A 27,496-nucleotide genomic window follows, 5' to 3' on the forward strand; every position below is an offset into this window, starting at 1 on the left:
GCCCACCTCTACTTCTCAGTATAGATGTATGATTGTAGTAGAACCACACTTGATTTAACCCTCAGCCCCCACTTGGCTTCACCACACCTCCTTCCTCCCCCACAGTCTGCAAGTGTCCTGTACCCAAGACTCTCTTAATTCTTTAATTTCCACAACTAATAATTTACCTAACAACTTTACACTGTTTCTACTTGAGTCATTCGTCCTCTTGCCCCAACATCTCTTCAAATTCTACAGAAAATTAAACTGTAACACTTACTTTTAAAAATGTCCATCTTCTCCGGTGCTCTCTGACTGACGACCTCAGTGAAACTGAAAGCTCTGATTTCTTCTTCTTAAATAATAATGAGCCCGTGATCAGCTGAGTGAATAGTGACCTAAATCCTGCCCAAACGTCCAGAACCCTCTGAGAACCGTCTGAGAACCGTCTGAGAACCCTACAGGAACATTACACTGATTACTTGACTTGTCTTTGTGTATACAGTCTCTGTAATGATGGCGTTTCTGTTTGTATTATTAAACAAAAATCATTAAAAGTCGTTCATTATAAGAAGAAATGAGATTAGAGACAAACAGATTACAGATTAAATTACAGATTAAATCATTAAAAACATGATTTTCTACAGTTATATTTAGTGAAGAACAGACGTACAGCTGCTACTCACCTCAGCACTCTCTGAAATAAACAGGTAAGATCAGTTTACAAGTTTTTACTTTTACTTTAATCTGCACTGATCCTTTACTGCCCTCTACAGGTCACTGTGTAGAACTGCACACCAGTACTTGATCTATAATTATCTCTATTTAATAATGAAGGATATTAATGCTTGTGCTGCGTAGTTAAATATTACTTTTAAAAAAATTTAACTCTGTCTTCAGGACACATTTTCCAGGCTACAGTCAGAGATCTGGATCAGACCTATAAATACCTACGTTAATAAAGTGTGTATAGACATGAAAACTGTCACACTAATAGACATCTATTGCCTAGATAGATAAGTTTTATCTGGTGAACAGTTTATAAATAAACAGATCCCTTTCAGGAGTGCTTAATTTAATACTACAGAATTAATGAGATATCACTTTAATACCTTATTCCTGGAGAAACGCTGTTGGGTTTTTATCATCTTTAAATCTGCATATCAGTTCTGTCTTTTTATTTGACAGCATGTTTAGACTGTAGCCTTTAGACATTTATATTTAGATTTATGATAATTATCAGACTCTCACCCAAATTATATAACTTTCAGCAGAGCTTTACTGTCCAATCAGATAAATGTCCCCAGCTGGTTTAAATGGAGTAGAATCAGAGATGACTCAAATATTACACACTGCTGATAACTGTGATACACAGATACAGAGATACCAAATACTCAACAATTACATACAGTAAATATTCTAAACTACACCTGATTGAGTAAGATAAAGAGAAAATCAAACCTTTAATAAATGAGATATAAATGCAAATGCTTCTGAAAGGCATGGTTTTCAGTCATGGTTTAAAAAAACAGTGAAGCAGACACATGTAGAGTTATTATGGACGTGCACTGACAACTCATTCTATGTTCCTTTAATAAAATAGCAATATAATATATTTTACACAATTTAAAAAGCTTTAAAACAACTCACAATACTTTAGACTAGAATAATATTACAATCATTTTATTTTGGTTTAGCAGAAAATTACAAATATTTAGGAAGATTCTTAATATTTAGGTACATTTTTATTTACACAATAATACCAGTTCTGCTGTTATAAACCACAACCGATGGATCTGGAATAAGAGAGGAGAACTCTGAAGACTTTTTCAGGGAGGATATAAAGTAGGTTCATGAGATCTTAAGCTGAGATCTTCTATAGCTCAGGTGAAGGTGGAGAGGAGGGAGGAGACAGGTAGGAGGTGAAGGTGGAGAGGAGGGAGGAGACAGGTAGGAGGTGGAGAGGAGGAAGGAGACAGGTAGGAGGTGCAGAGGAGGAAGGAGCCAGGTAGGAGGTGAAGGTGGAGAGGAGGGAGGAGACAGGTAGGAGGTGAAGGTGAAGAGGAGGGAGGAGACAGGTAGGAGGAGGGAGGAGACAGGTAGGAGGTGAAGGTGAAGAGGAGGGAGGAGACAGGTAGGAGGTGGAGAGGAGGAAGGAGACAGGTAGGAGGTGAAGGTGAAGAGGAGGGAGGAGACAGGTAGGAGGAGAAGGTGGAGAGGAGGGAGGAGACAGGTAGGAGGTGAAGGTGGAGAGGAGGGAAGAGACAGGTAGGAGGTGAAGGTGGAGAGGAGGGAGGAGACAGGTAGGAGGTGAAGGTGGAGAGGAGGGAGGAGACAGGTAGGAGGAGAAGGTGGAGAGGAGGGAGGAGACAGGTAGGAGGTGAAGGTGGAGAGGAGGGAAGAGACAGGTAGGAGGTGAAGGTGGAGAGGAGGGAGGAGACAGGTAGGAGGTGAAGGTGGAGAGGAGGGAGGAGACAGGTAGGAGATGAAGGTGAAGAGGAGGGAGGAGACAGGTAGGAGGAGGGAGGAGACAGGTAGGAGGTGAAGGTGGAGAGGAGGGAGGAGACAGGTAGGAGGTGAAGTTGGAGAGGAGGGAGGAGACAGGTAGGAGGTGAGGTGGAGAGGAGGGAGGAGACAGGTAGGAGGTGAAGGTGGAGAGGAGGGAGGAGACAGGTAGGAGGTGAAGGTGGAGAGGAGGGAGGAGACAGGTAGGAGATGAAGGTGTAGAGGAGGGAGGAGACAGGTAGGAGGTGTAGAGGAGGTAGGAGACAGGTAGGAGGTGAAGGTGTAGAGGAGGTAGGAGACAGGTAGGAGGTGAAGGTGTAGAGGAGGTAGGAGACAGGTAGGAGGTGAAGGTGTAGAGGAGGGAGGAGACAGGTAGGAGGTGGGTGTAATGTTGTTGATCACTGGTTCTTGGTGAGAGTGAAAGTTACATGTAGTTCTGATGAGGAATTCAGGGCGTGGTCCTTCCATCATTCTTTAGTTATGAGATGATTTTACTCCACTCTGCTCTGTGCTTCACCTGAAGGAGCTGGAAGGAGGAGGTGAACTCTGGATCCATTGTTTTCTAAAGTTCAGGAAGCTTTGAGGTGGGAATGTGAAGCTGAGGACGTGTTGAAGAGTGGGGTCAGGGGGAGCTTGATGCTGAGCTGTGGAGGATGTTCCAGTTCTGAATGAGTGATGAGAAAATGTTCTGAGGTGAAACAATAAGGTAGAAGATGTTCTGTAGATAAAACCAGTGACGAGTGAAGACAGAGCTCGATTCTGTGATGAGATGTGGATTTAGGTGGTTAGCACCTTAAGAGTGACTGAGTTAGTGGGCGCAAATGAGCAGTTAGTGGGATTTTAGGGTAATTATTGCATGAAATAATGAATTGGGATGTCCTTTGATGATTGAAGGAATGAAGATAAAACAGGGTCACATAAAGGACAGCAACCACAATGGCAGAGGAAAAAATGCAGACGTCATCTAGATAGACAGGCTGGGAGGTACGTCTCAAGGGACAGTCTTACTGAGCAAGAGCTCGCATGCAGCAGATCCAGAAGTGGAGGAACTTGCAGGAGGAGAAACAGCTGCTGAAATTATTGCAGACCATCTGCAACTGAAAGAGGTGATGCATATTGCAGCAGCAGTCATGCAAGAATCGGGTTTCAGTCGGAAACTTTGATGCATGAAGTTCAGAGAACCTTACTGTAAGCAAGACATCACTGATATCAAAAGCAGCAGGCAGGAGAGGTCCACGAATGGACGAAATTTTTATTTCAGAGGTGGGGGACAAAAATGGCTTGAGAACGGCGGGGGGGGATGGGGGGTTCTTGCAGATATAGTGACAGCCGCAGCGGCCAACAATAAACTTATGGGTGGTCTAAAGGGAAACTGGCTTTAGCGGTTGTTTTCTGCTTGATCTGTCTCTATTTAATAAAAGCGTGATATCGTTTTTTAACTGTAAAAACTGTAGTGGACCAAAACTGGCTTTTGAAAAAGTGCAGGGGACTTTTATATCCCTGGGTCCACGATTTCATCTTACAGGATCAACTAACGGAGACTTGTTTGGACTAGGCGTTGATTGAAGAAATGAGAACGTGGAAGCAGTTTTAGAGGGTAAAGGCAGAATCAGGAACTGATCCACAGAAACAGTAGTGGAGAGAGTATAAGATGGATCGCAGGAGTTTGGTGGGATAAAGAGAACTTGGGCTGGGAGAGGTGGGGAAGGAGATGGTTCAGGGTGGGGTGGGATGATAAGAAGGAGGAAAGGGAAAAAGAACCCTTGGTCATAGAGGAAGGGCCACTGCACCAGCATTCATGGAACTGAAGAGCATTGAGAGCTCTTGAGAGAAACGTCATGCAAACTCTTCCTGCTCAGCACTACATTTACCCTCCATTCTCAACCAAAATGCAAAAAATCAGCGTCACTTTTTAGAAGGTTCTTAAAATGTGTGCACTAAACTCAACTGCCCAATTTACAATTTCCACAGTTTAGAAGACCAAGAGCTAAGAGACACTTCTCCACATTTCCTGGTAAGACAGATATTTGGTCTAAGAGCTGATCTATTCACAGTCTTGTGGTGTGACTATCTGACATTTCACTCTCTGACGGCTCTGTTCTGTTTGGAGTTTGAGGTTCAGGTTGTTTGATCTTCACATGTTCTCTTGGTTCTTCCTGTTTTCTGAACTGTGAACTTTGTGAATCCCACAGCATGGCGTGAACTTCAGGCAGGATGATCTTCATCAGTTCATTCTGATCCTCTATCCAGCCTTCGCCATCATATATATCTACTATCTTCTTCCTGTCCTGTTTGCATCTCTTCTCCATTTCAGCAATTTTGTTCTTCAGTTTCTCAGCTATTTTGTTCCCTTTATCTCGAAGTGTCCTAATCTTTTTCATGCCGATACCTTTTTTTTCAACTACAGATTTAAGACATTCTTCTTGTGTCTTTCTGATTACGACTTCCATCACTCTTCTCTCCATCTCTCTGATCTGCTGGTAGATTTCTCTGCTGTAGAATCTCTCTGGATTATCTTTCAGCATCTTCTCTATCTTCTCCAGCAGATCTAGAACCTGAGCATCGTCCCGGTTCTCCTGAACGTTGAGACAGTGGAACCTGTTCCCACATTTCTCTACAAGTCTCTGAACCTCCTGGTTTCCTGATCTGATAAACTCTTCTACACGCTTCTTCTGTTCTTCATCAGTAACAGTGAGGAGGATGATGGTGTTCCTCCAGCACTTCTCTCCAAACTTCTCCTCCATTTCCTCCAGCATCCCTCGTTCCTCTCCTGTCCACTCCTTCACTGGAATGACTATGAGGAAGGCGTGAGGACCAGGAGCAGACAGTCGGACACAGTGTCTGATTTCCTCCTGAGGAAATTCAGAGAAGAGCTCATCAGGAGTCTCCAGCACAGTGAGACTCTTATTACCCACAAACCCCTGTCTGATCTTATATCCCTGAGTTGGAGTAGATGGTTCAGTATCTCTGTTCTTCAGGATGGAGTTTCCTACAGAACTTTTTACAGACCCAGCTCTTCCCAGCAGAACCAGCCTGAGATCTGGAGAAATTCCACTATAAAAGTCTTCTTCTGTGACTGCTATTGGTTTGCTCTTATTTTGCATTTGCTTCTCATTGGCTGTAGCAGTCTCACTGGCTCCTCCTACCCTGTTCGGTATTTTTGTGCTGGTATTTTTTCTTTGATCTTTGATTGGTGGAGACAGCAACTGCTTACGAGCCTCCTGCTGGTCAGTATTCCCACCTTCCTCGCCCCCCTGTTTAATGTTATTGTCCTTGTCTGGGGTAAAAGTACAATCATCACTTCTTTCAAAGCCTGATTTGGAGTCACTCTTGGATTTTTCTTCATCCATGTCTGATGTCTGTGTGCTTTTATCTTGTCTAAACCACTCAAGTGAGAAAGGCACTTCTTCATGAGTTCCCTGATCACCAGGATCAGCCTCTCTCTTTTCTAACCCTAACATTGCATTTCTCAAGTAACTGTTGGACATTTCATCATCCAGGTCTGGCGTTTGTGTTCTTTTATTTTGTAAAAACCAATTTGGAAGGACAGGCCTTGATTTTTCGTAACGCTGCTGTTCATCAGTGTTACTCTGTTCCTCTTTCTCCTGTCTATTGTTCCTGCTAGATGTACTATCCTCACTTCTCTCAGAGTCCTGGACGTTATTTACAGAGTTACCGTCCGACGCTTCTTCATCCAGTTGCTTTTCTGCTTCATTCATAAGTTTCCTCAGATCTTCAACGTGTTTTTTTTTCAGCTGTTTTTTCTCAGCATGTTTAATTATTAAGCGTAGTTTATCCTTCACCATCCTAAGGACTTTGTCTTTTCTCTGGAGTTCATGTTGAAGTTTTTTGATCTGTGGGAAGAGGAATAAGAAATAGTGTAGAAATAAAAGCAGATGTTGGCAGACAACTGCTTTACTGAAGTAATATGTCCATTCTAATTCATACAATACTCATCTCTACAATGTAATTACAAAACCCTTAACCCTCTACTCTCTGATAAGAGTTGGCTTGTTGTAGAATATTGAAATAGCTCAGGTTTAGATTACACACTGTGGTGGCTTAGTGGTTAAAGCACAGAGTTATTGATGAAAGGGTTATGGGTTTAATATCCTGGTTTGATATAATAACGAGTAGAAACTTTTATCAAATAGCTCACCTCAGTTCCCCCCAGCATTCCCAAATTCCCAAAACAATACTAGTGATATACTAGTGATAGGGACATAGAGTTACCCGTACAAAGAAATCACTATTTTTACACCATTAATAAACTCAAAGTAGCTTCAAACTCCATTGGTAGAATTAGTATTTAGGAATGCTGAGGTAGAATGAAGGTGGGCTATATGAAAAAAGTTTGTACTTGTTATAATGATTCACTACAACACAGTTCCATTTCACACCAGATTTATACTTTAATCCTCACTGCTGAATATTCACCAGAGTATCTGGGCTGTTTGGTGTTGGTTTCTTCCACCTGTCCTTGAATGTTCGAACTGTTCAATGAGAAAACAAATATTAAAATTATTAGTAATAAGTAATAAGTCATAAGAATCCTGCTCAGCACTCTTAACTATGTACTTTGTATTAAAGTTTTAAAATATAATAATATTTAACAACTGCTAATCGTACATCAATAATATTACAAAACTGCTGTTAATTATGCAGAGTGAGACAACACTTACTTGTTTGCGATTTTTTCTTTTTTACCTGAAAAGAGAGAGATTTTTTTGTTACATTGTATTCCAGCATGCTGTTGATATCAATGGAAATGCCTGAATGATATGAAGTAAAATATACATATAAAAGTATAAAACAAATACCAAAGGTTTTATCCACCCTGTGATTTTCTCCAGGGCTTCCTGGTTCTTCGGGCACTGCAGTAATCCTCTATCCTGTTCAAACAGACAGTCCACAGTGAGAGTATTCTCTCTGTTTACACTCCTGCTGCTGTCTGGTACTGTTAACTCTGGATTAAGTGTGGAATGTAGAACCACCAGAACCGCAGGCTTGGTTTCTGTAGAAACACAGAGATTCATTCATATTTAATAATATAAAACTCATCAGCTGTCCTTATCCAAACAAATAACGATACAGCAAAGCTTTAGACTAACCACACAGGTGGGAGTAGTGCCTTATAAAAGTATTCATACCCCTTAAACTTTTTTCACATTTTCTCACCTTACAACCACAAACTGTAATGTGTTTTATTGAGATTTTACATCAAACTCCAACACAAAGTAGCACAAAAATCCAGTGCAATCAACTTCCATCAGAGTCCAGCTGTGTGTAATATAAATACAATATCAATATAATCTCAGTATAAATACAGCTGTTCTTTGAAGGCCTCAGTGGTTTGTTAGAGACTGTGAAACATGGTGGAGGCAGCATCATGCTGTATGGAAGCTTTTCTTCAGCAGAGACAGGGAAGCTGGTCAGAGTTGATGGATGAAGATAAATAAATACTGATCAATCCTGGAGGAAGAAAAGCTGTTGAAGGCTGTAAAAGACTTGAGACTCAGAAGGAGATTTACCACCTAAGATCAAATAATATTCACGTGTTAGAATGATCCAGTTAAAGTCCTAAAGACCTAAATCCCTTTGATCTTCTGTGGAGAGACATGAAAACTGCTGTTCAGTTGTTTTATAAAGAGGAATGGAGGTAAAATCTCAGTCTCTAGATGATCAAAGCTGGTAGAGATAAACCCCCAAAGACCTGCAGCTGTAATTGAAGAACAAGGTGGATCTACTAAGTATTGACATACTTTCGCATGTCACATTTTTCAGGTTTTTATTTATTTAAAATTTGACAGCCATGTATAATTTTAATTCTACTTCACAGTCATGTGCTGCTTTGTGTTGGTCCATCACTTAAAATCACAATATAACACATTTAACTTTGTGGTTTTAAAGCGACAAAATGTGAAAAAGTTTGAGGAATATGAATACTTTTACAAACCACTGTACCTGATAAGCTCTGAAGTTTTTTCAGAGCTTCTTCAATGTTGGTTCCAGATTTAGAAACAACAGAACAGAAAGCCAGAATAAAATCACAGTTCTTCACGTTAAACTCCTCCTTCAGGCCGGGTATTCCCTCTTTCAGCTTTCTTATAAATCCATCATCTGAACCCAGAGTGTTTCCATACACACAGCGCAGAAACCTCACTTCTCCTACAACAGAAATTACACACTGTTATCATCCTGAACATGTCTGACTCAACACAGATAAACATCATACTTATGAACGTGTTCTATATTAATTAGCTAATTAATTAGCATTGCATGATTGGTTTGATTGGAAGCCCGTTGATAGCACAGGGAGCAGACTGGACCTCTATAAGACAATATAATACTGCACCCAGCCTCTCTACTGTAAATGATCTTAATCAGTTTTATGCTGGATTTAAAAGATCCTAAAGTAACCAGAAATTCCACAAGTCAGAACAGAACTTTCCTCTCACAGAATAGGTTTCAGGAAGCACAAAGTTTCTCAGACCGGTCGACCCAGCTAGACATGTTTAAGGTGTGTTCGGATCAGCCTCAGGGCTGTTTTACCCTCCAGTTTACTGGAGACAGAAATATTTAGACCAGCACAGAAAAAAACAGGAGCCACATTTAAGGATTTAAGGTAACTTTATTGTCATTCCCTTCACATGTGGTACCTGAGGTGGAATGAAATCATTAGTCCAGTTCCACAAAGAGCAATTATTATGTAACAAAATAACCTTTAGTGAGGCTAAAGAGTCTCAGTGAGGGTAAAGAGTCTCAGCGAGGGTAAAGAGTCTCAGTGAGGGTAAAGGGTCTCAGTGAGGGTAAAGAGTCTCAGTGCGGGTAAAGGGTCTCAGCAAGGGAAAAGGGTAAGTGAGGGTAAAGGGTCTCAGTGAGGCTAAAGAGTCTCAGTAAGGGTAAAGAGTCTCAGCAAGGGTAAAGAGTCTCAGTGAGGGTAAAGGGTCTCAGTGAGGGTAAAGAGTCTCAGTGAGGGTAAAGGGTCTCAGCGAGGGTAAAGAGTCTCAGTGAAAGTAAAGAGTCTCAGTGAGAGTAAAGGGTCTCAGTGAGGGTAAAGAGTCTCAGCGAGGGTAAAGGGTCTCAGTGAGGGTAAAGAGTCTCAGTGCGGGTAAAGGGTCTCAGCAAGGGAAAAGGGTAAGTGAGGGTAAAGGGTAAGTGAGGGTAAAGAGTCTCAGTGAGGATAAAGGGTCTCAGCGAGGGTAAAGGGTCTCAGTGAGGGTAAAGAGTCTCAGTGAGGGTAAAGAGTCTCAGTGAGGGTAAAGGGTCTCAGCGAGGGTAAAGAGTCTCAGTGAAAGTAAAGAGTCTCAGTGAGGGTAAAGAGTCTCAGTGAGGGTAAAAGGTCTCAGTGAGGGTAAAAGGTCTCAGTGAGGGTAAAGAGTCTCAGTGAGGGTAAAGGGTCTCAGCGAGGGTAAAGGGTCTCAGTGAGGGTAAAGGGTCTCAGCAAAGGTAAAGCGTCTCAGTTAGGGTAAAGAGTCTCAGTGAGGGTAAAGGGTCTCAGCAAAGGTAAAGAGTCCCAGTGAGGGTAAAGCGTCTCAGTGAGGGTGAAGAGTCTCAGCGAGGGTAAAGGGTCTCAGCAAGGGTAAAGGGTCTCAGCGAGGGTAAAGAGTCTCAGCGAGGGTAAAGAGTCTCAGTGAGGGTAAAGATTCTCAGCGAGGGTAAAGAGTCTCAGTGAAGGTAAAGAGTCTCAGTGAGAGTAAAGGGTCTCAGCGAGGGTAAAGAGTCTCAGTGAGAGTAAAGGGTCTCAGCGGGGGTAAAGGGTCTCAGTGAGAGTAAAGGGTCTCAGCGAGGGTAAAGAGTCTCAGTGAGGGTAAAGAGTCTCAGTGAGGGTGAAGAGTCTCAGTGCGGGTAAAGGGTCTCAGCAAGGGAAAAGGGTAAGTGAGGGTAAAGGGTCTCAGTGAGGCTAAAGGGTCTCAGCGAGGGTAAAGAGTCTCAGTGAAGGTAAAGAGTCTCAGTGAGGGTAAAGAGTCTCAGCAAGGGTAAAGAGTCTCAGTGAGAGTAAAGTGTCTCAGTGAGGGTAAAGAGTCTCAGTGAGGGTAAAGGGTCTCAGCAAGGGTAAAGGGTCTCAGCGAGGGTAAAGGGTCTCAGCAAAGGTAAAGAGTCTCAGCGAGGGTAAAGGGTCTCAGCGAGGATAAAGGGTCTCAGTGAGGGTAAAGGGTCTCAGCAAGGGAAAAGGGTAAGTGAGGGTAAAGAGTCTCAGTGAGGGCAAAAGGTCTCAGTGAGGGTAAAGAGTCTCAGTGAAAGTAAAGAGTCTCAGTGAGGGTAAAGAGTCTCAGTGAGGGTAAAGGGTCTCAGCGAGAGTAAAGGGTCTCAGCGAGGGTAAAGGGTCTCAGTGAGGGTAAAGGGTCTCAGCGAGGGTAAAGGGTCTCAGCAACGGTAAAGCGTCTCAGTGAGGGTAAAGGGTCTCAGCAAAGGTAAAGCATCTCAGTGAGGGTAAAGGGTCTCAGTGAGGGTAAAGGGTCTCAGCGAAGGTAAAGAGTCTCAGTGAGGGTAAAGGGTCTCAGCGAAGGTAAAGGGTCTCAGTGAGGGTAAAGGGTCTCAGTGAGGGTAAAGGGTCTCAGTGAGGGTAAAGGGTCTCAGCGAAGGTAAAGAGTCTCAGCAAGGGAAAAGGGTAAGTGAGGGTAAAGGGTCTCAGCAAGGGTAAAGGGTCTCAGCGAGGGTAAAGTGTCTCAGTGAGGGTAAAGAGTCTCTGTGAGAGTAAAGTGTCTCAGCGAGGGTAAAGAGTCTCAGTGAGAGTAAAGGGTCTCAGCGGGGGTAAAGAGTCTCAGCGAGGGTAAAGAGTCTCAGTGAGAGTAAAGGGTCTCAGCGAGGGTAAAGGGTCTCAGCGAGGGTAAAGAGTCTCAGTGAGAGTAAAGGGTCTCAGCGAGGGAAAAGAGTCTCAGTGCGGGTAAAGGGTCTCAGCAAGGGAAAATGGTGAAGGTAAAGGGTCTCAGTGAGGCTAAAGGGTCTCAGTTAGGGTAAAGAGTCTCAGTGAAGGTAAAGAGTCTCAGTGAGGGTAAAGAGTCTCAGCGAGGGTAAAGTGTCTCAGTGAGGGTAAAGTGTCTCAGTGAGGGTAAAAAGTCTCAGTGAGGGTAAAGATTCTCAGCGAGGGTAAAGGGTCTCAGCGAGGGTTAAGGGTCTCAGTAAGGGAAAAGGGTAAGTGAGGGTAAAGAGTCTCAGTGAGGGTAAAGAGTCTCAGTGAGGGTAAAGGGTCTCAGTGAGGGTAAAGAGTCTCAGTGAGGGTAAAAGGTCTCAGTGAGGGTAAAGAGTCTCAGTGAGGGTAAAAGGTCTCAGTGAGGGTAAAGAGTCTCAGTGAAAGTAAAGAGTCTCAGTGAGGGTAAAGGGTCTCAGCGAGAGTAATGGGTCTCAGCGAGGGTAAAGGGTCTCAGCAAGGGAAAAGGGTAAGTGAGGGTAAAGAGTCTCAGTGAGGGTAAAGAGTCTCAGTGAGGGTAAAGAGTCTCAGTGAGGGTAAAAGGTCTCAGTGAGGGTAAAGAGTCTCAGTGAGGGTAAAGAGTCTCAGTGAAAGTAAAGAGTCTCAGTGAGGGTAAAGAGTCTCAGTGAGGGTAAAGAGTCTCAGTGAGGGTAAAGGGTCTCAGTGAGGGTAAAGGGTCTCAGTGAGGGTAAAGGGTCTCAGTGAGGGTAAAGGGTTCAGCAAAGGTAAAGGGTCTCAGTGAGGGTAAAGGGTCTCAGCGAGGGTAAAGCGTCTCAGTGAGGGTAAAGTGTCTCATCAAAGGTAAAGGGTCTCAGTGAGGGTAAAGGGTCTCAGTGAGGGTAAAGGGTCTCAGTGAGGGTAAAGGGTCTCAGCGAAGGTAAAGAGTCTCAGTGAGGGTAAAGGGTCTCAGTGAGGGTAAAGGATCTCAGCGAGGGTAAAGAGTCTCAGCGAGGGTAAAGAGTGTCAGTGAAGGCAAAGGGTCTCAGTGAAAGTAAAGAGTCTCAGTGAGGGTAAAGAGTCTCAGTGAGGGTAAAGAGTCCCAGCGAGGGTAAAGGGTCTCAGCAAAGGTAAAGAGTCTCAGTGAGGGTAAAGAGTCTCAGCAAAGGTAAAGAGTCTCAGTGAGGGTAAAGGGTCTCAGTGAGGGTAAAGAGTCTCAGTGAGACTAAAGGGTCTCAGTGAGGGTAAAGAGTCTCAGCAAAGGTAAAGAGTCTCAGCGAGGGTAAAGGGTCTCAGCAAAGGTAAAGAGTCTCAGTGAGGGTAAAGAGTCTCAGCAAAGGTAAAGAGTCTCAGTGAGGGTAAAGGGTCTCAGTGAGGGTAAAGAGTCTCAGTGAGACTAAAGGGTCTCAGCGAGGGTAAAGGGTCTCAGTGAGAGTAAAGAGTCTCAGTGAGGGTAAAGAGTCTCAGTGAGGGTAAAGAGTCCCAGCGAGGGTAAAGATTCTCAGCGAGGGTAAAGAGTCTCAGCGAGGGTAAAGAGTCTCAGCGAGGGTAAAGAGTCTCAGTGAGACTAAAGGGTCTCAGCGAGGGTAAAGAGTCTCAGTGAGGGTAAAGGGTCTCAGTGAGAGTAAAGAGTCTCAGTGAGGGTAAAGAGTCTCAGTGAGGGTAAAGAGTCCCAGCGAGGGTAAAGATTCTCAGCGAGGGTAAAGGGTCTCAGTGAGGGTAAAGAGTCCCAGCGAGGGTAAAGATTCTCAGCGAGGGTAAAGGGTCTCAGTGAGGGTAAAGGGTCTCAGTGAGGGTAAAGAGTCTCAGCGAGGGTAAAGATTCTCAGCGAGGGTAAAGGGTCTCAGCGAGGGTAAAGAGTCTCAGCGAGGGTAAAGATTCTCAGCGAGGGTAAAGGGTCTCAGTGAGGGTAAAGGGTCTCAGTGAGGGTAAAGGGTCTCAGTGAGGGTAAAGGGTCTCAGTGAGGGTAAAGATTCTCAGCGAGGGTAAAGGGTCTCAGTGAGGGTAAAGAGTCTCAGCGAGGGTAAAGATTCTCAGCGAGGGTAAAGGGTCTCAGCGAGGGTAAAGAGTCTCAGCGAGGGTAAAGATTCTCAGCGAGGGTAAAGGGTCTCAGTGAGGGTAAAGGGTCTCAGTGAGGGTAAAGGGTCTCAGTGAGGGTAAAGGGTCTCAGTGAGGGTAAAGAAACGAATTTTTTATCTTTATTTAGTTGAGTAGTTGTTTCTTCTCATAATCTGGATTCGAACATTACTCAAATATTCACTATTCACTGTATTCCTGTAACTCTACCTCTTCACTACTTTACTTTAACTGATGCTCTCAAACACATTAAGAGACAAGAAATTCAAGTATTTAACTCTTGATAAGTTCAGCACAGCTGTTAACTGAAAGCCTGAATTCAGTGACTCTACCTCATAAAACTGACTGAGAAAATTACCTTTTAAATCATCCAGTCTACTGTTTACGATTAAAGACATAAAAATAATAATATAAACTCACCTTTTATAAGACTCATCTTCTCCGGTGCTCTCTGACTGATCTCCTCAGTGAAAGTGAAAGCTGTGATTTCTTCTTAAACAATATCAGATAGAGATCAGCTGATTTTATGATCTGATCCTGCAGAAGCTGCTGTTATTTACTCTGTATTTAGACTGTAAACACAACAGGAAATGATGTAATCTAATAAATCACAGATTAAATCGTTAAAAATATGATTTTCTACAGTTATATTTAGTGAAGAACAGACGGTCGGCTGCTACTCACCTCAGCACTCCCTGAAATAAACAGGTAAAATCAGTTTACATGTTTTTACTTTTACTTTAATCTGCACTGATCCTTTACTGCCCTCTACAGGTCACTGTGTAGAACTGCACACCAGTACCTGATCTATAATTATCTCTATTTAATAATGAGGGATATTAAGGCATTGTGCTGCGTAGTTAAATATTATTAATATAACTTAAATTCAGACTTCAGGACACATTTTCCAGGTGACAGTCAGAGATTTTTTTTTTTTTTTAATGTGAATGATCTATAAACGGTTACACTAATTGACACCTACCGCCTAGATTTACTGGATAAGTTTAATTGGGTATTAATTAACAGATCACTTTCAGAAGTTCTTAATTCAATACTACAGAATTAAGGAGATATCACTTTAATACCTTAAAGTATTAAAGTAAACATTTTACTGGAGAACAAAGTCTAAACAGAGTCTAAATTAGCAGTTGGGTTTTCAAGATGGCGGCGCGCAGTAGTGCAGCGGCTTCTCACGCTCCTAGCGAACACCCTATTTTGAGCTGTTTTTACGTCGGTTCTGAACCCAACTTTAGGCGCCCACGCGTGTGAGTTACAGCAGAACCAAACTTTTGAGGATTAAGGACAGTTTGGTCAGTAAAACAGCAACTATGGACAATAATATCCAAGCTACGCTGGGCGAGGTTTGTGTGTCTACATAAACAAAGGTTGGTGCACAAACTGTGTGTTGGTAAACAGCCACTGCTCCGAGGCGACAGAACAGCTGAGTGTGAAGTGTCGTCGTCACTATCTGCCTTGTGAGTTTTCGGCGGTGTTCGTGATTGCTGTTTACATAGCACCGGATGCTAATGCTAACAACACGCTGAAGGAGCTTTATGACAACATCAGCTCGCTTCAGAACAAGCATCCGGACGAGTTCTACGTGGTAGCGGGGGATTTTAACCACGTAGAACTGAAGAACACGCTGCCGAGGTTTAACCCAACACATGAATATTGCACAAATATCCCAACGCGAGGTAAAAACACGCTGGACTGTGTTTACACCAACGTGAGGGATGCGTACAGAGCCTTCCCCCGCCCACCTCGGGCTTTCCGACCACATCTCCATCACGCTGAACCCTGAATACCACCCCCCACTGCGACGCTCAAAACCCACACAGAAAACCATCACGGTGTGGCCCTGTGACGGCGCCGCTGTGCTGCAGGACTGCTTCGGCTGCACAGACTGGCAGGTCTTCAGGGAGGCTACTGAGTGTGAGGGGGAGCTGGATCTGGAGGAATACACATCTGCTGTTCTTGGGTACATCAGCAAGTGTGTGGAGGATGTCACTACTACCAAGACTGTGACTTGCTACACGAACCAGAAGCCCTGGCTGAACGCAGAGGTGCGTTCCCTGCTGAAAGCCAGGGATGCTGCCTTCAGATCTGGAGACTCGGATGAACTCAGGAGGGCTAGAAGAGAGCTGACTGTTGGAGTTAAGAGGGCAAAAGCTGCATTTGCTCAGAAAATCCAGGGACACTTTTCCTCCCAGGATCCACAGAGCATGTGGAGGGGCATCAAGTGCATCACGGACTACAAATCTAACGTTGCACAAAGCTCCAAAGACCCATCCCAGCCTGAAGCTCTCAACACGTTCTACGCCCGCTTTGAGAATCCTGACACACCCCCCAGCACCAGACTCCCACACTCACCAGGAGAGGAGCCCCTCAGCGTGACACCAGCAGAAGTAAGGAGGACGCTGAGGAGGATTAACCCCCGGAAAGCTGCCGGCCCGGACAACATCCCCGGACGGGTGCTAAGAGACTGCGCAGACTAGCTCTCAGACGTCCTGGCCAACATTTTCAACGCTTCCCTCATCCAGGCAGCTGTCCCCACTTGCCTGAAGACCACCGCCCCATCATCCCGGTCCCCAAGAGCTCCACAGTGACAGGTCTGAATGACTACCGGCCAGTAGCCCTCACTCTGATAGTCACAAAGTGCTTTGAAAGACCGGTTCAGACCCACATCAAAGCCACCATCAACGTCACTGTGGATCCACACCAGTACGCATACAGGAAGAACCGATCCACAGAGGAAGCCATCACACTGCACCGACACACAAGGACAATTACTGTTTACAACACTGTTACTTTACCCGCACTGAGACACTTTACCTTCTACTGCTCTAATTCACATTATCATGCTGCTACAGCAAAAACTGCACTCTGCACTTTATGTTGCTGCAACCTGTCCACTGTCACTATTTATTTTATTTTTTGGGGAGGTATTTATCTTATCTATTTTGTATATTCTATTTTTATTGTATTCTTTTATTTTATCTATATATCTATTTTAATAACAGCTCTTGGGTGTAAACTGGATCGTGAGATCACAATTTCGTTTCACCTCATGAACCACATGTGATGCAAATGACAATAAAATTTCCTTCATAATTTTTAAATCTGCATATCAGTTCTGTTATTTTATTTATCAGTATGTTTAGACTGTAGCTTTTACACATTTACATTTAGATTTATAATATTTATCAGACTGATTTTTCAGTAAACAACATACAACATACAGTATACAAACATATTGGAAGATATTTAATATTTATGTACATTTCACACAATAATGCCTTGTTTAAAAAAGTATACTTACATTATGCTGAAAGAATTACACTAATTTGTACTTAATTATTACTTTTTTGTAATTAAAAGTATATACATTTGTACAAAAATATAGTAAATGTATACTAGTCATATATTATTTTTACCACTACTTAATATAATTATGTATATTTGTGTGATCTGTCCGACTGAACATTAAAAATGTATTTAAGTGTGATTAAAGTATAGAGTTAACATCACATTCAAATAAAAAAAACAAGATATCTCATTGCAAGAATTATCTGATGAAGTTATTTTATTACACACATCTAAATTAAACTTATAAAGTTTTAATACATAAAATGTTCATCAGCACAGTTTTAATTAGTATGAGCAACACAAGATGAATGTTTTGCTACCAAACCTCACTGAAGTACAGTTTTATTACAGAAACGTCAGCTCCTGTGACACATTTAGTAAAAGTATTGATTTACAATAAAAAGCAGTTTTATAAAATAATACAGTTTTTATTTATTCATTTTATTTCTATTAAGTGCATCAGCAGTACAAAATTAGAACAGCTATATAAAGTATACTGAAATACAGAATAAGTAGGTAAACATGTAAATATAACTAGAAAAAGTATACTTTAATTATTCACATATAGTTCAAACTGGATCTGGAATAAAAGAGGTGAAGACTTTTTCAGGGAGGATATAAAGTAGTTCATGAGATCTTAAGTTGAGATCTTCTATTAGAGAGAGGAGACGGGTAGGAGGTGGAGAGGAGGGAGGAGACAAGTAGGAGGGTGTAACGTTGTTGATCAGTGGTTCTTGGTGAGAGTGAAAGTTCAGGGCGTGGTCCTTCCATCATTCTTTAGTTATGAGATGATTTTACTCCACTCTGCTCTGTGCTTCACCTGAAGGAGCTGGAAGGAGGAGGTGAACTCTGGATCCATTGTTTTCTAAAGTTCAGGGAGCTTAGAGGTGGGAATGTGAAGCTGAGGACGTGTTGAAGAGTGGGGTCAGGGGGAGCTTGATGCTGAGCTGTGGAAGATGTTCCAGTTCTGAATGAGTGATGAGAAAATGTTCTGAGGTGAAACAATAAGGTAGAAGGTTCTGTAGATAAAACCAGTGACGAGTGAAGACAGAGCTCGATTCTGTGATGAGATGTGGATTTAGGTGGTTAGCACCTTAAAAGTGACTGAGTCAGTGTGCGCAAATGAGCAGTTAGTGGGATTTTAGGGTAATTATTGCATGCATAATGAATTGGGATGTCCTTTGATGATTGAATGAATGAAGATAAAACAGGGTCACATAAAGGACAGCAACCACAATGGCAGAGGAAAAAATGCAGACGTCATCTAGATAGACAGGCTGGAAGACAAGCCCCAAGGGACAGTCTTACTGAGCAAGAGCTCGCATGCAGCAGATCCAGAAGTGGAGGAACTTGCAGGAGGAGAAACAGCTGCTGAAATTATTGCAGACCATCTGCAACTGAAAGAGGTGATGTATATTGCAGCAGCAGCCATGCAAGAATCGGGTTTCAGTCGGAAACTTTGATGCATGAAGTTCAGAAGATCTTACTGTAAGCAAGACATCACTGATATCAAAAGCAGCAGGCAGGAGAGGTCCACGAATGGACGAAATTTTTATTTCAGAGGTGGGGGGACAAAAATGGCTTGAGAACGGCGGGGGGGATCGGGGGTTCTTGCAGATATAGTGACAGCCGCAGCGGCCAATGACACGTTAACAATAAACTTATGGGTGGTCTAAAGGGAAACTGGCTTCCGCTTGAGCGGTTGTTTTCTGCTTGATCTGTCTCTATTTAATAATAGCGGGACATTGGTTTTTAACTGTAAAAACTGCAGGGGACTAAAACTGGCTTTTGAAAAAGTGCAGGGGACTTTTATGCCCCTGGGTCCACGATTTCATCTTACAGGATCAACTAACGGAGACTTGTTTGGACTAGGCGTTGATTGAAGTGTTGAGTTCCTGAAGGAGAAATGAGAACGTGGAAGCGGTTTTAGAGGGTAAAGGCAGAATCAGGAACTGATCCACAGAAACAGTAGTGGAGAGAGTATAAGATGGATCGCAGGAGTTTGGTGGGATAAAGAGAACGTGGGCTGGGAGAGGTGGGGAAGGAGATGGTTCAGGGTGGGGAGGGATGATAAGAAGAAGGGTTTGGGATGATGAAAGAAGGAGGAAAGGGAAAATAACCCTTGGTCGTAGAGGAAGGTCCACTGCACCAGCATTCATGGACCTGAAGAGCATTGAGAGCTCTTGAGAGAAACATCATTAAAAGTTATTGATCACAAAGGTGAGGTGAGAGTGGAGAGTAAATATAGTGCTGAACAGGAAGAGTTCGTCTTGGTAGTTTTCTCAAAATGTTATGATTTGTGTAACGTAAGTTTGAGAAACGTACCATGCTCCAAACTCTTCCTGCTCAGCACTACATTTACCCTCCATTCTCGACCAAAATGCAAAAAAATCAGCGTCACTTTTTAAAAGGTTCTTGAAAGTGTGCACTAAACTAAACTCAATTTACAATTTCCTCAAACCATAAAACCAAGAGCTAGGAGACACTTCTCCACATTTCCTGGAAGGTAAACAGCAGGTCTGTAGGAGACCGGTATTTGGTCTAAGATCTAAGGTCAGTAGTTGGGTTAGATCTCTGCAGTAATCAGATCATTATTATTATTATGTATTCTTGGGTAAGCTTCTCCCTCTGGATCTGATCTATTCACAGTTTTGTAGAGTGAGTTTGAGGTTCAGGACGTTTGATCTTCACATGTTCTCTTGGTTCTTCCTGTTTTCTGAACTGTGTTTGTGAATCCCACAGCATGGCGTGAACTTCAGGCAGGATGATCTTCATCAGTTCTTTCTGATCCTCTATCCAGCCTTCTCCGTCATATATATCTACTATCTTCTTACTGTCCTGTTTGTATCTCTTCTCCATTTCAGCAATTTTGGTCTTTAGTTTTTTATCTCTTTTGCTTACTTCATCTTGAAGTGTATTACCAAAAATCCTTTTCACACTGTTCTCTTTTTTTTCAACTACACATTTAAGATATTCATCTTTAGTGTTTCTGATTACGACTTCCATCACTCTTCTCTCCATCTCTCTGATCTGCTGGTAGATTTCTCTGCTGTAGAATCTCTCTGGATTATCTTTCAGCATCTTCTCTATCTTCTCCAGCAGATCTGGAACCTGAGCATCGTCCCGGTTCTCCTGAACGTTGAGACAGTGGAACCTGTTCCCACATTTCTCTACAAGTCTCTGAACCTCCTGGTTTCCTGATCTGATAAACTCTTCTACACTCTTCTTCTGTTCTTCATCAGTAACAGTGAGGAGGATGATGGTGTTCCTCCAGCACTTCTCTCCAAACTTCTCCTCCATTTCCTCCAGCATCCCTCGTTCCTTTCCTGTCCACTCCTTCACTGGAATGACTATGAGGAAGGCGTGAGGACCAGGAGCAGACAGTCGGACACAGTGTCTGATTTCCTCCTGAGGAAATTCAGAGAAGAGCTCATCAGGAGTCTCCAGCACAGTGAGACTCTTATTACCCACAAACCCCTGTCTGATCTTATATCCCTGAGTTGGAGTAGATGTTCCAAACTCTCTGTTCTTCAGGATGGAGTTTCCTACAGAACGTTTTACAGACCCAGCTCTTCCCAGCAGAACCAGCCTGAGATCTGGAGAAATTCCACCATAAAAGTCTTCTTCTGTGGCTGCTATTGGTTTGCTCTTATTTTGCATTTGCTTCTCATTGGCTGTAGCAGTCTCACTGTCTCCTCCTACCCTGTTCAGTATTTTTGTTCTGGTATTTTTTCTTTGATCTTTGATTGGTGGAGACAGCAACTGCTTGCGAGCCCCCTGCTGGTCAGTATTCCCACCTTCCTCGCCCCCCTGTTTAATATTATTGTCCTTGTCTGGAGTAAAAGTACAATCATCACTTCTTTCAAAGCCTGATTTAGAGTCACTCTTGGATTTTTCTTCATCCATGTCTGATGTCTGTGTGCTTTTATCTTGTCTAAACCACTCAAGTTGGAAAGGCACTTCTTCATGAGTTCCCTGATCACCAGGATCAGCCTCTCTCTTTTCTAACCCTAAAATTGCATTTCTTGAGTCACTGTTGGACATTTCATCATCCAGGTCTGGCGTTTGTGTTCTTTTATTTTGTAAAAACCAATTTGGAAGGACAGGCCTTGATTTTTCGTAACGCTGCTGTTCATCAGTGTTACTCTGTTCCTCTTTCTCCTGTCTATTGTTCCTGCTAGATGTACTATCCTCACTTCTCTCAGAGTCCTGGACGTTATTTACAGAGTTACTGTCCGACGCTTCTTCATCCAGTTGCTTTTCTGCTTCATTCATAAGTTTCCTCAGATCTTCAACGTGTTTTTTTTCCAGCTGTTTTTTCTCAGCATGTTTAATTATTGAGGGTAGCTTATCCTTCACTATCCTAAGGACTTTGTCTTTTCTCTGGAGTTCATGTTGAAGTTTTTTGATCTGTGGGAAGAGGAATAAGAAATAGTGTAGAAATAAAAGCAGATGTTGGCAGACAACTGCATTACTGAAGTAATATGTCCATTCTAATTCATACAATACTCATCTCTACAATGTAATTACAAAACCCTTAACCCTCTACTCTCTGATAAGAGTTGGCTTGTTGTAGAATATTGAAATAGCTCAGGTTTAGATTACGCACAGTGGTGGCTTAGTGGTTAAAGCACAGAGTTATTGATGAAAGGGTTATGGGTTTAATATCCTGGTTTGATTTAATAACGAGTAGAAACCTTTATCAAATAGCTCATCTCAGTTCCCCCCAGCATTCCCAAATTCCCAAAACAATACTAGTGATATACTAGTGATAGGGACATAGAGTTACCCGTACAAAGAAATCACTATTTTTACACTGGTAGAATGAAGGTGGGCTATATGAAAAAAGTTTGTACTCGTTATAATAATTCACTAAAACAGAGTTCCATTTCACACCAGATTTATACTTTAATCCTCACTGCTGAATATTCACCAGAGTATCTGGGCTGTTTGGAGTTGGTTTCTTCCACCTGACCTTGAATGTTCGAACTGTTCAATGAGAAAACAAATATTAAAATTATTAGTAATAAGTCATAAGAATCCTGCTCAGCACTCTTAACTATGTACTTTGTATTAAAGTTTTAAAATATAATAATATTTAACAACTGCTAATCGTACATCAATAATATTACAAAACTGCTGTTAATTATGCAGAGTGAGACAACACTTACTTGTTTGCGATTTTTTCTTTTTTACCTGAAAAGAGAGAGATTTTTTTGTTACATTGTAATCCAGCATGCTGTTGATATCAATGGAAATGCCTGAATGATATGAAGTAAAATATACATATAAAAGTATAAAACAAATACCAAAGGTTTTATCCACCCTGTGATTTTCTCTAGAGCTTCCTGGTTCTTCGGGCACTGCAGTAATCCTCTATCCTGTTCAAACAGACAGTCCACAGTGAGAGAATTCACTCTGTTCACACTCCTGCTGCTGTCTGCTACTGTTAACTCTGGATTAAGTGTGGAATGTAGAACCACCAGAACCGCAGGCTTGGTTTCTGTAGAAACACAGAGATTCATTCATATTTAATAATATAAAACTCATCAGCTGTCCTTATCCAAACAAATAACGATACAGCAAAGCTTTAGACTAACCACACAGGTGGGAGTAGTGCCTTATAAAAGTATTCATACCCCTTAAACTTTTTTCACATTTTCTCACCTTACAACCACAAACTGTAATGTGTTTTATTGAGATATTACATCAAACTCCAACACAAAGTAGCACAAAAATCCAGTGCAATCAACTTCCATCAGAGTCCAGCTGTGTGTAATATAAATACAATATCAATATAATCTCAGTATAAATACAGCTGTTCTTTGAAGGCCTCAGTGGTTTGTTAGAGACTGTGAAACATGGTGGAGGCAGCATCATGCTGTATGGAAGCTTTTCTTCAGCAGAGACAGGGAAGCTGGTCAGAGTTGATGGATGAAGATAAATAAATACTGATCAATACTGGAGGAAGAAAAGCTGTTGAAGGCTGTAAAAGACTTGAGACTCAGAAGGAGATTTACCACCTAAGATCAAATAATATTCATGTGTTAGAATAATCCAGTTAAAGTCCTAAAGACCTAAATCCCTTTGATCTTCTGTGGAGAGACATGAAAACTGCTGTTCAGTTGTTTTATAAAGAGGAATGGAGGTAAAATCTCAGTCTCTAGATGATCAAAGCTGGTAGAGATAAACCCCCAAAGACCTGCAGCTGTAATTGAAGAACAAGGTGGATCTACTAAGTATTGACATACTTTCGCATGTCACATTTTTCAGGTTTTTATTTATTTAAAATTTGACAGCCATGTATAATTTTAATTCTACTTCACAGTCATGTGCTGCTTTGTGTTGGTCCATCACTTAAAATCACAATATAACACATTTAACTTTGTGGTTTTAAAGCGACAAAATGTGAAAAAGTTTGAGGAATATGAATACTTTTACAAACCACTGTACCTGATAAGCTCTGAAGTTTTTTCAGAGCTTCTTCAATGTTGGTTCCAGATTTAGAAACAACAGAACAGAAAGCCAGAATAAAATCACAGTTCTTCACGTTAAACTCCTCCTTCAGGCCGGGTATTCTCTCTTTCAGCTTTCTTATAAATCCATCATCTGAACCCAGAGTGTGTCCATACACACAGCGCAGAAACCTCACTTCTCCTACAACAGAAATTACACACTGTTATCATCCTGAACATGTCTGACTCTACACAGATAAACATCATACTTATGAACGTGTTCTATATTAATTAGCTAATTAATTAGCATTGCATGATTGGTTTGATTGGAAGCCCGTTGATAGCACAGGGAGCAGACTGGACCTCTATAAGACAATATAATACTGCACCCAGCCTCTCTACTGTAAATGATCTTAATCAGTTTTATGCCGGATGTAAAAGGTCCTAAAGTAACCAGAAATTCCACAAGTCAGAACAGAACTTTCCTCTCACAGAATAGGTTTCAGGAAGCACAGAGTTTCTCAGACCGGTCGACCTAGCTAGACATGTTTAAGGTGTGTTCGGATCAGCCTCAGGGCTGTTTTACCCTCCAGTTTTACTGGAGACAGAAATATTTAGACCAGCACAGAAAAAAACAGGAGCCACATTTAAGGATTTAAGGTAACTTTATTGTCATTCCCTTCACATGTGGTACCTGAGGTGGAATGAAATCATTAGTCCAGTTCCACAAAGAGCAATTATTATGTAACATAATAACCTTTAATGAGGCTAAAGAGTCTCAGTGAGGGTAAAGAGTCTCAGCAAGGGTAAAGAGTCTCAGTGAGGGTAAAGGGTCTCAGTGAGGGTAAAGAGTCTCAGTGAGGGTAAAGAGTCTCAGTGAGGGTAAAGGGTCTCAGTGAGGGTAAAGAGTCTCAGTAAGGGTAAAGAGTCTCAGCAAGGGTAAAGAGTCTCAGTGAGGGTAAAGGGTCTCAGTGAGGGTAAAGAGTCTCAGTGAGGGTAAAGGGTCTCAGCGAGGGTAAAGAGTCTCAGTGAAAGTAAAGAGTCTCAGTGAGAGTAAAGGGTCTCAGTGAGGGTAAAGAGTCTCAGCGAGGGTAAAGAGTCTCAGTGATGGTAAAGAGTCTCAGTGAGGGTAAAGGGTCTCAGCGAGGGTAAAGAGTCTCAGTGAAAGTAAAGAGTCTCAGTGAGGGTAAAGAGTCTCAGTGAGGGTAAAAGGTCTCAGTGAGGGTAAAAGGTCTCAGTGAGGGTAAAGAGTCTCAGTGAGGGTAAAGGGTCTCAGCGAGGGTAAAGGGTCTCAGTGAGGGTAAAGGGTCTCAGCAAAGGTAAAGCGTCTCAGTGAGGGTAAAGGGTCTCAGCAAAGGTAAAGAGTCCCAGTGAGGGTAAAGTGTCTCAGTGAGGGTGAAGAGTCTCAGCGAGGGTAAAGGGTCTCAGCAAGGGTAAAGGGTCTCAGCGAGGGTAAAGAGTCTCAGCGAGGGTAAAGAGTCTCAGTGAGGGTAAAGATTCTCAGCGAGGGTAAAGAGTCTCAGTGAAGGTAAAGAGTCTCAGTGAGAGTAAAGGGTCTCAGCGAGGGTAAAGAGTCTCAGTGAGAGTAAAGGGTCTCAGCGGGGGTAAAGGGTCTCAGTGAGAGTAAAGGGTCTCAGCGAGGGTAAAGAGTCTCAGTGAGGGTAAAGAGTCTCAGTGAGGGTGAAGAGTCTCAGTGCGGGTAAAGGGTCTCAGCAAGGGAAAAGGGTAAGTGAGGGTAAAGGGTCTCAGTGAGGCTAAAGGGTCTCAGCGAGGGTAAAGAGTCTCAGTGAAGGTAAAGAGTCTCAGTGAGGGTAAAGAGTCTCAGCAAGGGTAAAGAGTCTCAGTGAGAGTAAAGTGTCTCAGTGAGGGTAAAGGGTAAGTGAGGGTAAAGAGTCTCAGTGAGGGCAAAAGGTCTCAGTGAGGGTAAAGAGTCTCAGTGAAAGTAAAGAGTCTCAGTGAGGGTAAAGAGTCTCAGTGAGGGTAAAGGGTCTCAGCGAGAGGAAAGGGTCTCAGCGAGGGTAAAGGGTCTCAGCGAGGGTAAAGGGTCTCAGTGAGGGTAAAGGGTCTCAGCGAGGGTAAAGGGTCTCAGCAACGGTAAAGCATCTCAGTGAGGGTAAAGGGTCTCAGCAAAGGTAAAGCATCTCAGTGAGGGTAAAGGGTCTCAGTGAGGGTAAAGGGTCTCAGCGAAGGTAAAGAGTCTCAGTGAGGGTAAAGGGTCTCAGCGAAGGTAAAGGGTCTCAGTGAGGGTAAAGGGTCTCAGTGAGGGTAAAGGGTCTCAGTGAGGGTAAAGGGTCTCAGCGAAGGTAAAGAGTCTCAGCAAGGGAAAAGGGTAAGTGAGGGTAAAGGGTCTCAGCAAGGGTAAAGGGTCTCAGCGAGGGTAAAGAGTCTCAGTGAGGGTAAAGAGTCTCAGTGAGAGTAAAGGGTCTCAGCGAGGGTAAAGAGTCTCAGTGAGAGTAAAGGGTCTCAGCGGGGGTAAAGAGTCTCAGCGAGGGTAAAGAGTCTCAGTGAGAGTAAAGGGTCTCAGCGAGGGTAAAGGGTCTCAGCGAGGGTAAAGAGTCTCAGTGAGAGTAAAGGGTCTCAGCGAGGGAAAAGAGTCTCAGTGCGGGTAAAGGGTCTCAGCAAGGGAAAATGGTGAAGGTAAAGGGTCTCAGTGAGGCTAAAGGGTCTCAGTTAGGGTAAAGAGTCTCAGTGAAGGTAAAGAGTCTCAGTGAGGGTAAAGAGTCTCAGCGAGGGTAAAGTGTCTCAGTGAGGGTAAAGTGTCTCAGTGAGGGTAAAAAGTCTCAGTGAGGGTAAAGGGTCTCAGCGAGGGTTAAGGGTCTCAGTAAGGGAAAAGGGTAAGTGAGGGTAAAGAGTCTCAGTGAGGGTAAAGAGTCTCAGTGAGGGTAAAGGGTCTCAGTGAGGGTAAAGAGTCTCAGTGAGGGTAAAAGGTCTCAGTGAGGGTAAAGAGTCTCAGTGAGGGTAAAAGGTCTCAGTGAGGGTAAAGAGTCTCAGTGAAAGTAAAGAGTCTCAGTGAGGGTAAAGGGTCTCAGCAAGAGTAATGGGTCTCAGCGAGGGTAAAGGGTCTCAGCAAGGGAAAAGGGTAAGTGAGGGTAAAGAGTCTCAGTGAGGGTAAAGAGTCTCAGTGAGGGTAAAGAGTCTCAGTGAGGGTAAAAGGTCTCAGTGAGGGTAAAGAGTCTCAGTGAGGGTAAAGAGTCTCAGTGAAAGTAAAGAGTCTCAGTGAGGGTAAAGAGTCTCAGTGAGGGTAAAGGGTCTCAGTGAGGGTAAAGGGTCTCAGTGAGGGTAAAGGGTTCAGCAAAGGTAAAGGGTCTCAGTGAGGGTAAAGGGTCTCAGCGAGGGTAAAGCGTCTCAGTGAGGGTAAAGTGTCTCATCAAAGGTAAAGGGTCTCAGTGAGGGTAAAGGGTCTCAGTGAGGGTAAAGGGTCTCAGTGAGGGTAAAGGGTCTCAGTGAGGGTAAAGGATCTCAGCGAGGGTAAAGAGTCTCAGCGAGGGTAAAGAGTGTCAGTGAAGGCAAAGGGTCTTAGTGAAAGTAAAGAGTCTCAGTGAGGGTAAAGAGTCTCAGCAAAGGTAAAGAGTCTCAGCGAGGGTAAAGGGTCTCAGCAAAGGTAAAGAGTCTCAGCAAAGGTAAAGAGTCTCAGTGAGGGTAAAGGGTCTCAGTGAGGGTAAAGAGTCTCAGCAAAGGTAAAGAGTCTCAGCGAGGGTAAAGGGTCTCAGCAAAGGTAAAGAGTCTCAGTGAGGGTAAAGAGTCTCAGCAAAGGTAAAGAGTCTCAGTGAGGGTAAAGGGTCTCAGTGAGGGTAAAGAGTCTCAGTGAGACTAAAGGGTCTCAGCGAGGGTAAAGGGTCTCAGTGAGAGTAAAGAGTCTCAGTGAGGGTAAAGAGTCTCAGTGAGGGTAAAGGGTCTCAGTGAGGGTAAAGGGTCTCAGTGAGGGTAAAGGGTCTCAGTGAGGGTAAAGGATCTCAGCGAGGGTAAAGAGTCTCAGCGAGGGTAAAGAGTGTCAGTGAAGGCAAAGGGTCTCAGTGAAAGTAAAGAGTCTCAGTGAGGGTAAAGAGTCTCAGCAAAGGTAAAGAGTCTCAGCGAGGGTAAAGGGTCTCAGCAAAGGTAAAGAGTCTCAGCAAAGGTAAAGAGTCTCAGTGAGGGTAAAGGGTCTCAGTGAGGGTAAAGAGTCTCAGCAAAGGTAAAGAGTCTCAGCGAGGGTAAAGGGTCTCAGCAAAGGTAAAGAGTCTCAGTGAGGGTAAAGAGTCTCAGCAAAGGTAAAGAGTCTCAGTGAGGG

At 43.0% G+C, this 27,496-nt stretch overlaps 2 protein-coding genes across 2 annotated transcripts in view; one reads left to right on the top strand and one right to left on the bottom strand.

Moving 5' to 3' along the window:
* The window catches only part of LOC125781472 (nuclease SbcCD subunit C-like), a 118,873-nt gene extending 118,304 nt beyond the window's left edge, over nucleotides 1-569 (bottom strand). Inside the window, exon 1 of the mRNA XM_049465197.1 lies at nucleotides 260-569. Within this exon, the coding sequence (XP_049321154.1) occupies nucleotides 260-275 (16 nt within the window). The 5' untranslated portion in view covers nucleotides 276-569. The remainder of the gene's footprint in view (nucleotides 1-259) is intronic.
* A 13,300-nt stretch (nucleotides 570-13,869) lies between these two features.
* Nucleotides 13,870-27,496, top strand: part of LOC103047048 (E3 ubiquitin-protein ligase TRIM39) — a 51,749-nt gene continuing 38,122 nt past the window's right edge. Inside the window, exon 1 of the mRNA XM_049483546.1 lies at nucleotides 13,870-14,116. The gene's annotated coding sequence lies outside the window, so the exon portion shown is untranslated. The remainder of the gene's footprint in view (nucleotides 14,117-27,496) is intronic.

The sequence above is a fragment of the Astyanax mexicanus genome, chromosome 1 (assembly GCF_023375975.1).
Source record: "Astyanax mexicanus isolate ESR-SI-001 chromosome 1, AstMex3_surface, whole genome shotgun sequence".
Taxonomy (NCBI): domain Eukaryota; kingdom Metazoa; phylum Chordata; class Actinopteri; order Characiformes; family Acestrorhamphidae; genus Astyanax; species Astyanax mexicanus.